General features: G+C 45.1%; 1 protein-coding gene across 1 annotated transcript in view; it reads right to left on the bottom strand.

Moving 5' to 3' along the window:
- Positions 1-8000: 8000 nt before the first annotated feature.
- The window catches only part of BACH2 (BACH transcriptional regulator 2), an 85556-nt gene continuing 77401 nt past the window's right edge, over positions 8001-16155 (bottom strand). Inside the window, exon 5 of the mRNA XM_024731835.1 lies at positions 8001-11568. Within this exon, the coding sequence (XP_024587603.1) occupies positions 11086-11568 (483 nt within the window). The 3' untranslated portion in view covers positions 8001-11085. The remainder of the gene's footprint in view (positions 11569-16155) is intronic.

The raw sequence follows: 16155 nt of genomic DNA, 5'->3' as shown, positions 1-16155 counted from the left end.
CATTTTTACTGGTACTCTCTTTAATGGGGGAGGGAGGGAAGCTGGGTATAAAAATATTTGCTTGGAAAGACCTCATTGCCAATTTGGCATACTTACAGAAGCCAACTGAAGGAATCCGTATTTTTCTTAAGGAAACAAAGTAGTAGATTTGCTTTATGGAGTCTGAACTCACAATTGCAAATGTTGCTAACGTAAAAGCAATTTCTGAAGAAGATCTTCATGTAATCTATGAGATATAGTGTTAAGGGGAAAAAAGTACAATGAAAGAATGAGGAAAAGAATATACATATATTTGCTTGTTTTTGCATAATGATACATTAGAACCTCATAAAAAGGGTACTATATGGTATCTTGAAGCCACCACTTAAGTATTTTTACACGGAAATATGCATGGCTTTTCTTTTTTAAATTACAGCTTTATTTAGATATAATTCACATACCATATATTTTACCTATTTAAAGTGTTGAGTTTGCCTTTTTATAACCTTCTACTTTTGAACTATGGAAGTGTTTCATATATTAAAAGATTGAATTAAATCAGAAAGAAAAAATGCAGAAATGGAAAATAAATCTAAATAAAAGAAACTGTGTAAACAAGAGAAATATAACCACATAGACAAAATCATTATTTTTTTAACATCTTTATTGGAGTATACTTGCTTTACAATGGTGTGTTAGTTTCTGCTTTATAACAAAGTGAATCAGTTATGCATATACATATATCCCCATATCTCCTCCCTCTTGCATCTCCCTCCCACCCTCCCTATCCCACCCCTCTAGGGGATCACAAAGCACCGAGCTGATCTCCCTGTGCTATGCGGCTGCTTCCCACTAGCTATCTATTTTTATTTTTTTTAAAGCTATCTATTTTACATTTAGTAGTATATATAAGTACATGCCACTCTCTCACTTTGTCCCAGCTTACCCTTACCCTTCCCCGTGTCCTCAAGTCCATTCTCTAGTAGGTCTGTGTCTTTATTCCCATCCTGCCCCTAGGTTCTTCATGACCATTTTTTTTTTTAGATTCCATATATATGTGTTAGCATACGGTATTTGTTTTTCTCTTTGTGACTTACTTCGCTCTGTATGACAGACTCTATGTCCATCCACCTCACTACAAATAACTCAATTTCGTTTCTTTTTATGGCTGAGTAATATTCCATTGTATATATGTGCCACATCTTCTTTATCCATTCATCTGTCAATGGACACTTAGGTTGCTTCCACGTCCTGGCTTTTGTAAATAGAGCTGCAGTGAACATTGTGGTACATGACTCTTTTTGAATTATGGTCTTCTCAGGGTATATGCCCAGTAGTGGGATTGCTGGGTCATATGGTAATTCTATTTTTAGTTTTTTAAGGAACCTCCATACTGTTCTCCATAGTGGCTGTTTCAATTTACATTCCCACCAACAGTGCAAGAGGGTTCCCTTTTCTCCACACCCTCTCCAGCATTTATTGTTTGTAGATTTTTTGATGATGGCCATTCTGACTGGTGTGAGGTGATACCTCATTGTAGCAAAATCATTATTTTAAGTGACATTTGAACACAGCACTCTGACTGTACATCATGAGTGGGATATATTCTAAGGACTAAAAGAACTGCAAAGAAATCTTATACCTCACGCAGCAGTTTTACTGTTAGTATTAACATTGTAATTTTAAAACTATTTTATGTATATTGTAGGATAAAGAAATATGTAATATGTTAATATTTTTAGGAATTAAGATATTTAGTGAAAGAGAAAAGAGATCCAAGCATGAAATAAAAAAAAATTAGGGGTGAAATCCTATACTATTTTGTGTGAAGTGGAAATGTCTGCATGAACTCATGATTTTTTAAAATACATATCCCTTATTTCTGTTCCTTAAAGGGTCTGGAAGCAATGATATCCTGTAGCAATATGTCATTAACACACCTGAGACCCAGATCAGGATTTCTAAATACTATTTTCCACTGGAAGGGAGATCTGCTGAGAATCCTCATCGCCTGAACAGGTTAGCTCCTAAGGGCAGAGAGCAGGATGAAGAAGGAGGGGGAGTCTATCAAAAGGAACAAGTGCAAGAGACTCAGTATCCTGAATATGGGTAAGTGGCTAGGCTTAACATTTCCAGTGATAGTATTTTTTACAGTTTTTAAAAATTCTCTTACTCAAATAATTTAGATGAAAGTGCTCTGGAAATTTGTTAGAAGTTTCAAAAAGTGCATCTAGTTGTGGTAAATAAAGATGCCTGCAAATTATTTGGAGAAAGCAAACAGAATTTGCTTTCTATTGGAGCTGGAACATCAGCCTTCTTCCTTGGACTGGGACTTATATTATTGGCTCTATAGTTCTCAGAACTATGCCACCGGCTTTCCTGGGCCTCCAGCTTGCAAAAGGTAGATTGTGGAATTTCTTAGCCTCCATAATTGTGTGGGCCAATACGAACAAATCAACCAATCAATCAACCTGTATCTATATCTATATCTGTCTCTCTATAAAATCTCCTATTGGTTCCGTCTCTCTGGAGAACCCTAATACCCTGGGTAACTGCCCAGGATTTTGCAGAACGGAGCCCAGTGCTGGCTGGGGCTGGTCTGTGCTTCTAGCCCAAACGGCTCCTGAGTCTTCTCTGTTCCAATTTGCAGAGGAGGAAGTGAGGTGTGGAGATGTGAAGAGGGGTGTGATCTTTTCCACAATGAATTGGTAGAAGAGCCTGTGAAGACCAGGTGTGTGAAAACGATGCTGGGGCCAAGCCCAGATGGGTGCCATTTTAAGGGGCATACCATATTCCAGGTGCTTAGGCCACATGATCTATACCACGTGCAACTGTGTAAAGTTGTTGTTTGTCCTCATTTTATAGATCAGAGAAGGCTCAGAGAGATCAAGTGACTCGCCCCACAGCTAAATTCCAACTGAAGTGCCTGTTTTGTAGCTGGAACTCAAATCCAGATCTAGTTGCTCTGAGGCCCATGCTCCTCGCAGGAAGCCCTGCCCTCTCTCTCATCTGTGACCATCATGAGCCCCCTGCACAATGATTTGTTTGTCCATCTGTCTACCCGACTAGCCTGTGAAAGCTTTCAGGATAAGGCTGTGCATTTGAAATCTTCGATGCCCAGTATGTAGCCCAGTGTTGGCTGAGTGCATGCATGTTTATGTATAGATGCCAAAGACCAGACGTTACCCATCACTTGCAACCCTCCAGTCTAATCCTTATTCCCTGGTGTCTTGTCCTGCCTTGTCTGCAGGTTTATTATGAGAGACTCTTTCAAGAGCCCATATGGCAGCGTTCCCCACCTCCCCCATAGCTTTCCTTGTCATTTAAATTTCCTTCACTCTCAAAAGCCTTTATAGGGTCATCAACTGTACAGCACAAATAGAGGTTAAAAAAAGAAGTTAAAAGGATGCAGTGTAAAATGTAATGCTTCTAGTAAATGTTGCGGTGTCTCTGAAGGTTTCCGTCCATTGCTTTAGGATGAGGGTCACTGCCTCGGGTACATTTGTCTTCAAGGAGAGGGAGTGAAAACTAGCTACGGAGAACCAGTCATGCCTCTTTCTGGTTGACAAAGCAGCCAGTAGCAAGTAGATGTTGGGATCTGTAGGAGCCAGGGGGTGGGTGTAGGGACAGAAGGGATCATGCTCTTGAGTCAGATGAAAGGAAATTTCATAAGGTGATGCGGGATGTGCGGCTTTCTCCATGTTTCTGGACCTGGATGCTCTGATACCAGGAAGTATCGTATTCATTTATACCAGGAAGGCAGAGGTGCTCAGTGGGGAGAACTGGAAGCCCATCCCACCCTGGGCACCATCAGAAGCTGGCATTAGACGTGGAGTATGGTCCTGCTGATGCATCCTAACTGAGGAGGTGAGGGTGATGAATTGGAGAAAGGTGGAAAGTTCTAGAACTATTTCAAAGAAGAGCTCAATTTTTTTTTCCATACAGCATACAACAGACCTGCTGGCAGGGAGTAGGCAGACTGAGATTCCTCACTGTGCTCTGGAAGTAGATACAAGTCACACCTAAGGTGCACATTCAAAGTAGGAGAGAGAATGGCTGCCGCCCATTTAGGGCTGGGTGGTGTTTGAATGCTTCCCTTCTGCAGGATATAAGGGCCTTGTTCTGTATCAAACCACAATTGCCGTTCCTGCCACAAGCACAAATGTTGGGGTCGAAGGTGCGTATGACCATCAGTTTGAAGTGATCAGGTTTTCCTACAGAAAACTTTGGGACCATGACACACCGTTTTCCTAGAATGGATTGAATAACTTCATGTCTTCAGGCAAAGGACTCTATTTTACCTCTGACACCTAAGATGTTTCACAACAGTGCGCGTTTGCTAGCCCCGTTATATGGTCCCTGAAGCCCTCGCCTCAGTGGGGAGCCCGTGGAGGGAGTGGAGTTCAGCAACTGGTAATTTCAGTTTTCCCACCTGGTAGGTGCGGTAAGGCCATGCACTTCTGGAAGCTCAGATCCCGGCAGCACTGCATTCTCCTGCCATCACGTGAATCCATCCTCACTGCCAGCTTGGCCAGACCACTTATGGGTCCCTTGTACTCAAGTTGTCTGGCCTGCCCACCATTCAATAGCTTGTTTTCCCTTTACATCAAAATCCAAGACTCAAATGATCAAATATTCTTTTCTGGCTTAGATGTATGTACACCCTAATCACAATTCTAAAATCCTTGCCCTGCAATTCACTGTATCTTGGCACTGGTTTTTCCTCTTCCCCATTTACTTTCATTACCTTTTTATTTTCAATTAAACCTATTATTTTCAGGTAATTGTAGATTCACACGCCCTTAAGAAACAATATTCTTCATCCAGCTTCCCCCAATGGTGACATTTTGCATAGCTATAACACAATATCAAAACCAGGAAACTGGGCTTAATGCCTTTTGTTTACTCTCAGGCACTAGGGATTTTTGTGGGGTGTTTTTGGCTGTGCCATGTGGCATGCGGGGTCTTAGTTCCCCAACCAGAGATCGAACCCATGCCCCTTGCACTGGGAGCATGGAGTCTTAACCACTGGACCACCAGGGAAGTCCCGGCACTAGGGATTTTTAAAATTGGGAGTTGAGGAATCGCATTAGTTATCACATTTTTAAGATTTCTAATCAGATTAACCAGGTAGCAGATAAGGGTCCAAACAAGAGGAAGAGACGTGGCTTCTCTGGGAGGAAAGAGTTCCTAAGGCCTCCAGCTCTGTAATCTCTAACACAGGGATCAGAGAAAGTCAGTTTACAATGTGTAATGATATGTCTTTATTTCATCAACAGAAATGGTGTCTAGACAAAATTCAGTTAACACTAGCAATTCAACTGAGTTTTTTTTTTTGCACAATAGTATATTTACAATGAGTAAATGAAGTTTCAATTCATTAGTTCGTAGCAATGCTTTTTTTTTCCCCAAAAAGGTAAAAATTCTTAGTTACAGAGAATAAGCATCAACAGCCATTTCATTTTTTACAATTAAAAACCACAAGAAAAACCACAATCACTTAGAAAATAAAGACAAGCCTAAGAACTAGTACAATAAAATGATGCATTGAATTAAGTTACATTAATCGCATAGAATCTGTGTAAAAAGTATGTAGAAAAACACCTGATGTAACCTGTTACAGTCGTTGACCAGTTATGAGAGGTACAGAGGGTTATACAGGTAGATATGTGTGAAAACTGTCCGTATTGTTTGACCTGGGGAGGAAGAGGAGAGGGGCTGCAGCCCCTTGCATACACTGAGAAGACCCTGTTTTGAATATGGCCTCTGGAGTTTGTAAGGCATAGATTAGAGGTGCACTTGCATCAGACTGGTTCTGGAACAAATTCTCACGGGCCCTTTGGGCCTCACAAGCAAAGGTGGTGCTTGCCTTGAATGGCTCACCGCGTCTAACCAGCGCCCGAAGCTCCTGCATGCCTGTGGAAGCTTCCCGATCACACTAGAAGTGGCAGGTCTTTTACCTCGGCGCATGAACGGGCATCCCAGCATTTACACGTGCGAAATGCATTGTTAGGACTCATGTGGAGGTCACCCCTCTGTCTCCAGACATGTTTTGGTAGAAGACTTAGCATCAAACTGTAGGAAAAACCCTTTTTGTCCAAGTCCCTTCACTCTTTCCTGTCCCCACGGGAACGTTTGGCACCGCAGGGGAGTCTACCTGAAATGAAGGCTCTGGGTGCACTTCTGTGTCTAAGGAGGCCACTGTGTTATCTGAGGTCAGTCCACTGGAATGGAAAGGAAAGTCAGAGCTGTTTGTCCATTGCTTGAGAGTGCAATGCACACACCACGTCACAACAGGCAATCAAAGCTACGAAAGTGGGCCTCTGCAACCAAGTGGGTTTTCTTCACAAAATGGCAGCATCCTTTTCATATTACAATGAAAATGCACTGATATCCATGTGATATAAATATTATCTCCCAGGGTGGAGTGTAGGAAAATACTATACACTTTTCTTTGCAAGAAATGTTTTTGCACCGTCGGTTGAATAATTTATCCTCCGTCTGCCACAATAGGTCTTTTCTATGTACAAAGACTATTTGCACGCAGTTTTGTGTACAAATATATTCTATTCTACAGCATCCGTCTTGGATGCCTGGGTCAGGAGATGGCTCGGGCTGTATTTGGCACACACAGCTTGAACACAATGACCCCATGCACACAGACTGCCCGCACGAATGCCAACTCCACAAAGACGTTGATCTGAGGACTGACTCGCCAGGAACTGAACCTACAAAATCCTCAATTTGGGGACGAAAGACCAACTCATGGTCCAGTGAGCAGCTTTATTCTTTTTCTTTTTAATCTTTTGGCCGTGCTGTGTGGCATGTGGGATCTTAGTTCCCTGACCAGAGATTGAACCCGTGCCCCCTGCATTGACAGTGCAGAGTCTTAACCACTGGACCGCCAGGGGAGTCCCAGCTTTATTTTTTAAAAAAAAAAAAAAAAAAAAGTATGTTTCTTTGCCTATTTATAGTGATTTGAGGACAAAACTTGATTCTGGCTGCCTTCTTGATCGGCAACTCCTCCAACCATTGCTAAGCACTGGTGGCACCGTTTGAAGTCATGTATTAAGCGGCTCCTAGTTGGAATGGGGTATAATGTATAGAACTAGGTAGCTAATAGGGTTTTGAAAGAGCTTTGCAGGCTTTTACACATTTTGGGAGGATTATGCTCATAGCATGTGGATCAGCTTGAAGGGGCAGGATTCAGTGGTTTCTTAGAAGGCGTAACATTTTCACACCTTTGTTTGTTTCTTCTTTAATGGCCATCATAAAGCATTAAAAGAGAAAGTGTAGGTTTAGACCTCTTGATGGTACACTGGACTTCACAGTGTGCCCACCTGGCTTTTAGCAGTCCCCTCATACAAGTCCTGTTGCTGGTCCCTGCCTTCCTTTTCAAGGAGAAGTGGCAGTTGACGTACTAATCACCAGCCTTTTTTTTTTTTTTTTTTTTTTTACTTCCTTGGGAAAGCAACACAAGGATTAAATCCAAAATCATAGTGCATCTTAAAAGCAGCATACCTTTAGAAAGACAGTGAATAAATTACTTGTACACTATACAAAATAACATTTCCTAGTGCAGCATCACCTCTGACGCCTGAGTCATTGTTAGGGAACCCAGAAGAGAAGGAGCAGGTGGGCTAGTAACTTTGCCAGCTCTATCTTTGTTCGTTTTTGCAACAGTTTTGTTCCAGAATCAGTATGTCATGAAGTTCTTTTATTCAAGGCACCCCCAGATAACGAAAAGAAACAGACACATACGGCAAAGCATGCACCTGCCCAAGCCTGACCAACCTGAACGAAGTGAGGTTGTCCGGAGACATAAGTAGAACAAAGGCAGATCCGACGGGAGGACTAGTTTCAGGCGGATGTTAACTAGCCACAGGGCCACCTCCACTGTCCCCGTTCCAACAGCCCATGCCTGACCCAGCCACCTGGAGACACAACTCGCCTGTCGCAGGGACCCTCCTGAACATTCTGTAGCTGGAAGAGTCCTTTATATCTGTAAGGATGGACCCTTAAAGATACCACTAAATGTCACCATGCCATGCAGATGCTATTCCTTGCTGTTAATTTGCTTTCCTCTTTCAGAAAAGACACGAGTTGCACTAAGGGATCCCAGGGAAAGGAGACAGGCTGGTTTTTAAAATTCCACTTGAGGCAACTTGGACTCTGGTCCCCAGCTAGTCCTCCCTTTGAATCAACCCGGAAATAATCTTGACAAGCACATGGTTCGGAGCCGTAAGAGACACAGACGCGTCACGTCAACAATTGCACAAAGCCAGTCGCTTGTTCCTGGTCGATAGTGAACCAAATCCCAATAACTTGTTTACATCTCTAAGAAATCGAAAGACAGTTTCTCCAGCAGTGTTTTTAACCAGTTCCCACGGCCAGAGTGGCAGGGGTGTGACTGGGGCAGAGGAAGAAACGCGAGGCAGGGGCTGGTGGGAGGAGACTGTGGGCTGAGTTAGCAGGGCGGGGATTAGAGGACACCCCTCCCCCCCCAGCGGGAGGCCTGCCACACAGGACAACAGAACGGGGACGGCACGAATGGGACCACGACTACCAGATGCACATGTGTTGGTACCAGGGTCAGTCACGCCAGCGGGCTGGTTTAGACCTTGTTACGATATGAGCAGAAAACATTCCTTTTTCCAAAGAAGAGGAGGTCACTTAAAAAAGGCAACAAGAGAGTTAAAAAACCAAAAAAATACTGTTGGCCGACTCTTCTACCAGAACACACGCCTGTGATGGATCACGTGATTCACAACGAGTTTAAATTCGAGCTGTCACCAGTATTTCCCAAAGGCAAACCTCACGGTGAAGCACAGAACTCTTCTACTAGGCCAAGAAATCCCAACAGCCACAAGAAAAACGGTACCTCCAACTCAGAGCTGGATCACAGTCTGTCTCAGACGAGCACGCACCATACATACACACGTGAGGAAAAACAAAAACCCAGAGGCAGGTTTTAAAAGTGGAACTATTTTCAAAGAAAAGCCTTTTTTTTTTAATCCTACCGCATGAACCAACAAATTTCTGGCATTCATACATATTTAAACATTTAGCACTAATATTTGTACAGAAAAAAGTTAATACTAAAACATATGTTACTATGATTTCACTTTTCGCCTACGTCATATACTAATTTCCCCTTTTACATGCAGCTTTAATATCTTCCAAACAATGGCACAAATAAAGAAACAAAATCAACCACCTAGTCCCCACTGCCCACCACCCCATCCCCACATCAGACTGTTCAGGACTTTTCCTGCAGCCGGCCCGGAGGAGGGAGGGAGCTGATCTCTCCCCTGCGCCGGCTGTGGCATCCGGCACACCTTCCTGTAAACGTGGCCAGGGGCCAAGGTGCCCCCTGAGCCAAGGGAAGCTGCTCTCTGTGGGTTGCAAGCCAACTAGTTTTGCAGCAAGAGAAGGAAATGATCATCAGGTGAGGGTAAGGTGTGTGCCTGGTGAGTGGGGGGCAGGGAGGGCTCCTGGCCACGTCGTGTCCAAAGCCTCAGAAAGAAATCTGCCTTCGGACTAGAGAAGGGTGGAAAAATCTCAGAATTCAACTCAAAGCATTTGGAGAAAGAAGGGAGAAAGAAATGCTTTTGCCTGCGTCAGGGACAGACCTCAGGCTAACATCTGTCCTGCTCTCTCCTACTCTGGGCCAGCTGCGTTAACCCCAGGACGGCCACCTAAGGGCGGCACCCCCAGGGCTGTGATTCAGACCCCCTCAGGTGAGTCCCTGGCGGGAGGCAGGTCCTGGGCTGGGAAGCTGGCTCGCTGAGCAGCCAAGTCGTTCGACGGAGAAGTTCCTACTATCCTATGCTTCCGAGAGCAAGCAGAGGCCTGGGGAAGTGTTGAAATGAATGGGACTTACTCCCGGGCTGAGAAAACAGTTCTAACTTGCTATTTAGGAGCCAATGCCTGCTGAGTTCTGGTACAAAATCACGATTCCTGCTGTTTCCATGCGCTTTTGAGTGAGACGTCCAAACTCTTTCCCCACTTAGGAATCTGGACGTCCAGCATCAACTCTGAACTCTGCGTTTAAACTTTGCTTAGGAAAAGGTGGGGAGGAGGTGAAATATAAAAATATTCAAGCAGATTATTGTCTACATCCTAGGATGGATTCATTATTTGGCAAGATTGTTTTTCCTACATAATTATCACCTGAGTGCTTTTTTTTAATTAGCTAACTGTTTTACTTTTTTAACTAAAAGCAAAGAATATACAGTTTACTTGAGTTATACTGAAGTGACAACTTCATTTAAGAAAATAGGTTTGACCCAAAACTCAGTGCAAGTGGCAAAGTTGACCTTGACTGTACAGTATCTGCAAGAAAAAACCAAACCCACGATACTCAACTGGCACCACCTGATGGTGCCCAAACCAAACCAAACAAACAAAAGAAGGTCTGAAATAAAACCTCAAAGAAAGCTTCCAACATTGAATTCTGTCCATAAATAAGCACAACTTGAAAGTGAACTGTGAAGCAAGGAAAACGACCATCTTAACAATTACAAACTAGTTCTAGCGTCAGAGACAAAAGAAGAGGAATGTTGGAACCTGTTTATAAACGAGAAACGAAGTTTCCAGTTTTAGGATGAGAAAATTGAGGCATGCAGGACTTTTGCATATGGAGAGAGATATATATTTTATATATATATTATATATAATATGTACAGTCTAGCTATAAAACTTTGATGTGTATAGAAGCTGTCTTCAATGAAAAAAATTGAACATTCAGAAGAAATTCCTGAGATAGGGTTTGTGACATGGGCCACTGAGAAAAAAAATCCGTGGTTGGGTCCTAGAGGTGTTATAGTCTATCCCTGTTAAGACTGAAATGAACCCACAGACAGACAGCATCATCACTGTCGTCTTTCCTTGCCTGAGCAAGGGGTAGCACCATCGTGAAGGTAACTATATATCGCTCCTGCTTGAAGGGAGGAGAGAATACTTGGAAACAGTATTGCTGCTAAGACTGCTGTAGTGTGCACCAAATTCCTTCTTGGTTCTTCCAGACGACAGACAAACGGCACCGCAGGCTGACCCATGGACACCTGGGTGGGAGAGGGTTGAGAATTAGGAGGCAGGCCGTCACTAGGTGTAATCTTTCCTGGGCTGTTCATCGGTTGTACACTTATCAGTCATTTCCTGGCAGAAGTCCACGGTCACCGTTTGGCTCCTGGGTTCCAGAGGAGGTCCTCTGTCTGAGAAGGTTCCTGGGTCAGTGCCTTCCAGCCTCCGAGCAGAAGTACAGTTCTCTGAGGCGCTGCTGGGCGCCCATGGGGGCCCGGGGGCCGCTGTGCCCTGCTCCAAGCAGCAGGGCACGCTTTCCTCCACCGCACACTGGGGGGCGGCAAGGTTCTGCTCCACGCCCAAGGGCACGGGGTTCATACCGGAGGCTGTGGGGAGACCCATGGGTCTGAGGACAGGGCAGTACCGATGCAGGGCCTGGATCTGCTCAGGGCTCTGGATATCTCTGCAGACTTCCTGGGAAAGGCAGGAGAAGTTGTCCAGCAGTTCCCCCATGCATGCTTTCAGCTGATTCCTCTCTGACAACAGCTTCTCTTTCTCACACACCTGAACAGAAGAAAGAGAAAAGGCCTGATCCAGCCTGAATGGGAGGACCCAGCATCCTGTTTTCTGGAGCTTTTCTTTTTAAAAAAATTTTAACAGGTTTATTGAGGTTTAATTTACATGCCATAAAATTCATTAATTTCAAGTATGAAACAATCAATGATTTGTAGTCAATTTATAAAGCTGTGTAACCATTCCATGATACAATTTTAGAACAGTCCCATCACCCCAAGAATCTCTTTCACTTCCACTGCAGTCAGTCCCCATGCTTACCCCCCGCCTCAGGCAACCACTCACCTGCAATCTATCTCTATAGATCTACCTTCTCTGGAATTTCATATAAATGGGATCATACAAGCCCACTTCATTATTTCTTTTCTATTCTCTTTCAAATTCTTTTCCCATTTAGGTTATTACAGAATATTGAGCAGAGTTCCCTGTGCTATACAGCAGGTTCCAGGGCTTTTCCAGCGTTGGTTTTTGCATCCTACATTATAGTGTAACTCAGAAATGACTAGGTCAGGATCTAGAAACTTGAAAGATGAGAGCCTGGACACATACTTCTGCCAAGTCTCCCATCTGAGCAGCCCATCCAGATGTGCCACTGACCCTGACACCTTCCCCGTGGTAGCTTCTTTTCATGCCTCTCTGAGGCCCAGCCGAGTGACCAGCAAAATCACCACCAACCAGAAAACTGCAGAGAATCAAGGTTCCAGTTTCCTGGAATTTGGGGTGTGCAGAGAATCCATTGGAAAACTCTCAGTCCCAAACCTTGTAGTTGAAAATCTCCCCCAAATGCATTAGGTTGCGATTTCTGAAGGTCAAAAAACAGTCCATCAGTTCCAACTATATGACATTCTGTAAAAGGGCAAACCCATAGAGATAGTAAAAAGATCAGTGTTTGCTAAGGAGTGGGGTGGGGGAGGGAGGGATGAAGAGCTGAAGCACAGAGGATTTTTAGATGAAGCTACTCTATGTCACTGTCATGGTGGATACATGCCATTCATTATACATTTGTCCAAACCCATAGAACATACAACACCAAGAGTGAACCCTAAGGTAAATTATGGACTTGGAGTGATTACGATGTGTCATTATAACTTCATCAGTTGTAACAAACGTACCACTCTGGGGAGGCTGTGAGTGTGCAGAGGTAGAGGGCAGGTGGGAACTCTGTATTTTCCCTTCAATTCTGCTGTGAACCTAAAACTTCTCTGAAAAAAGCAAGTCTATTTAGAAAAAAGACAATGAAAATTGCAAAAAAAAAAATCAACCATCAGCAGTTTCACATGATTCAATCCTATACTTCCCTGATGGCGCAGTTGTTAAGAATCCATCCACCTGCTAATGCAGAGGACACGGGTTCGAGCCCTGGTCCAGGAAGATCCCACCTGCTGTGGAGCAACTAAGCCCGTGCATCGCAACTACTGAGCCTGTTCTCTAGAGCCCGTGCACCACAACCACTGAAGCCCACGCGCCTAGAGCCCGTGCTCCACAACAAGAGAAGCCACCGCAACGAGAAGCCCACGCACCGCAACGAAGAGTAGCTCCCGCTCGCCGCAACTAGAGAAAGCCCGTGCGCAGCAACGAAGACCCAACGCAGCCAAAAATAAAAATAAATAAATTTATTTTTTAAAAAATCCTATATCAGTAGGCTCTCTGGCCTCTGTAGCTGATGGACTGAACACAATGGCACAGATGGCTGGGGACTGTGCAGTGAGTCCCAAGACCAGTTCTCTCTGGACACAGGAAGCAGGGACAGAGGTGAGAAGGCTGAGCCCTAGAGTACCAGCCCAGGGTTCTGAGATATTCTCCTTAGAGGAAACCCCACATAAGCTCTTGTGTTACTAAAATTCATCACCCCATCAGAGAGGTGAATTTAGCCACCACAGAGGAGACTGATGGAGGTTTTCCCATAACTAGCTGTGTGAGGAGAGAAGAGGAGGATGCCCCGTGAGGTGCACGCAGTGAAATGGATGGAGAAACGGGACATCTGAAGCGCTGTGAAGTGAGTCCTCACACTTTGCAAGGGTGCGCAGGAGAGATGAGAGGATGCAAGACGATGGGAAAAAGAAGGGGGGAGAGGGAGAGAGAGAGAGAGAGAGAGAGAGAAGCAAACATACCAGTGGGTCTCCTACATGGGAGGTGCACGTGCCGAAAGACGAATGCAATCTGGCAGACAGTGTGGACATGTGTGTCGGAGACAGAGATTTACACGGGGAAAGGGCACCTGCTAAAATATTTATAAATTTATCAAGAAAACATGTTTTAAAAATGAAAAATAAACAGATGTACAAGTGCAACTCGAGAGGAATACATTTCGCAAGTTTGCAAAAGCAGAGTGAGTGGCGTGCTGGAGACCGCGTGGGTGCGGGCAGGAGCGAGTGGGCGCGGGAGCCGGGCCTCGCGGGGCGGGACCAGACTGTCCCCGCCCACCGGGAAAGGGCGCCACTCCCCAGAGCGGGGGCGGGTGTGGAGTATAACACATCCGGAGGGCTGGCGAAGAGAAGAAATCTTACACTCGTGGCTGTGCAGCTTGGACCTCCTTACCTGGACCTGCAAGTCTGCAAAATGGGAGGCAACACCAGCCCCAGGAGGGATCGCGGTCTCCATTCTGCCACATCATCCTGGCCAAGCCACCCACCCCTCCACGTCCACTGATCTACGAAAGGTCCTGGGCCACTTTCTAGGGGGAAGAAGATGAAATGCTGCACGTGACAGGCTTTTGGTTCTCTGCAGGAAAGGCAGTATAAATCAAGGCCTCGGTTGAGAACAGGATGCTCTAAGTCACAGGTGCCCATCGATGAGCACGCGACACTCTCGTTCAGCAGGGAAATGCAGCACATTACTCAAGGGGTTTCCAAAAAAGCAGGGGGAGAAATAGGAGACGCCTTCTTGGTTTCTCAACCGAACAATATTAGCAAAGGGCTTTAGGTATCTGCTAGGGGTATGGCTTAGACTTTCCTATTTGCTCAGTATTACAAAATTACACAGGGAAGAGTGCTAATTACAAAAAATCAGGCGTTTCTCAAATATGGATGATAATAGTTATTCTCACACCTGAAAAAGAGTGTTGGGCCGAATTACTATAGACATGTGCTTAAGGCCCTGAAACCTTATACCCAGCAGGCTCATCCTTGCTTGGGTCCCCACTTAAGCCCAGCAGGCTTTCCAAAGACCCACACTCATCGGCAGCAATGACTTGCTTCCTTATGTTGGCTTAAGTTAAACATTTTTGTTGCTGTTGAAACAACATTAAAGGGCTTCCCTGGTGGCGCAGTGGTTGGGAGTCCGCCTGCCGATGCAGGGGACGCGGGTTCGTGCCCCGGTGCGGGAAGATCCCACATGTGCAGAGCGGCTGGGCCTGTGAGCCATGGCTGCTGAGCCTGCACGTCCGGAGCCTGTGCTCCGCAACGGGAGAGGCCGCAGCGGTGAGAGGCCCGCGGACCGCCAAAAAAAAAAAAAAAAAAAAAATCAAAACCAACAACATTAAAGAAAAATTTGAAGGAAAGAAGGAATTTGTAATCTCATGACTCAGTCACAATTTCTAATACATTTTAGGGCAACAGACATTTCCTGAGAGGCTTCTCAAGACTTGTCTTGTTGTGAGGAACCTACAGTCTAGGGCCAGGGCTGAGGAGACAGGCATATACACAGATAATGCAAGACTAATGTGGTAAGTATGAAGCCAGAGGTCAGATCAGGGCCCTGAAGACAGGTGCTCAGCTTCACCAGGGACTCAGGAAAGGGGCTTTTTGGAGAGGTGAAAGTAAACTGACTCTTAAGGAACAAAGGATGTAGTCAGAGAAAAAAAACAGTCGAGGACTGTCCGAGGTAGAGGAGAAATAGCAGAGGCATGAGCACAGAGGTAGAAACAGCAGGAGATGGGGCTGAGGGGAAGTGCATCCAGTTTGATTTTATTGGGGGTCCAGTTCCAAGAAAGGAGAGGAGGGTGATGCTGGAGGGTAGACCGAATCACAGAGAACACAGTGCATCTTGCTAAGGAGCTTGGCCTTTATTTTGTAGGTGATGGCAGCCGCTGAACATGGGCACATTTCCCCTGCTTGGTTGGTGTTAATTACATTAAGAGAGAAAAAAAAAAAAAGACCCCGAGGTCCAGGACTATCTTGATAACAGGTAACATTTACTTCGGCTTCTCAAATGTCTTATTTTGCTCTTAGGTTCCCGTTAGGACAACGGCTTACCAGGAGGCAAAGGACCGCCACGTATAGCCTGAGGACCCAAGCTTAGATCATGACCACAGTCCGTGGGCTCCCTCTTCTTCAGCCTGACACAGACAGGGCACGTGGGATGAGTTTCCAGGATTTGGCCGGCAGAAAGGCTGAGCTGAATGAAGTTGGCGTTAATTGCCTTCAAGGGTACAGTCAGGAGCCAGAGGCCACCTGGATTTACTTCCTGCAGCTTAAGGTTGCTTATCAAGGAGAAGGGAGTGCAGAGCTCTGAGTGAGGGGGAGGCGTGAGAGATGGGAGATTATTCCCTGAGACAAAATACTCTCAGGCACAGGGAGGAGGTGACAGCCACTTTGAGGCAGAATTCAGGACCCTGGGGCTGTGAAGGACTTCAAGAGA

This window comes from Neophocaena asiaeorientalis, unplaced genomic scaffold (genome assembly GCF_003031525.2).
Source record: "Neophocaena asiaeorientalis asiaeorientalis breed wild unplaced genomic scaffold, Neophocaena_asiaeorientalis_V1.1 scaffold232, whole genome shotgun sequence".
NCBI classification, from domain to species: domain Eukaryota; kingdom Metazoa; phylum Chordata; class Mammalia; order Artiodactyla; family Phocoenidae; genus Neophocaena; species Neophocaena asiaeorientalis.
The sequence above is the reverse complement of the archived record's forward strand: the minus strand, read 5'-3'. Positions and strand labels throughout refer to the sequence as shown.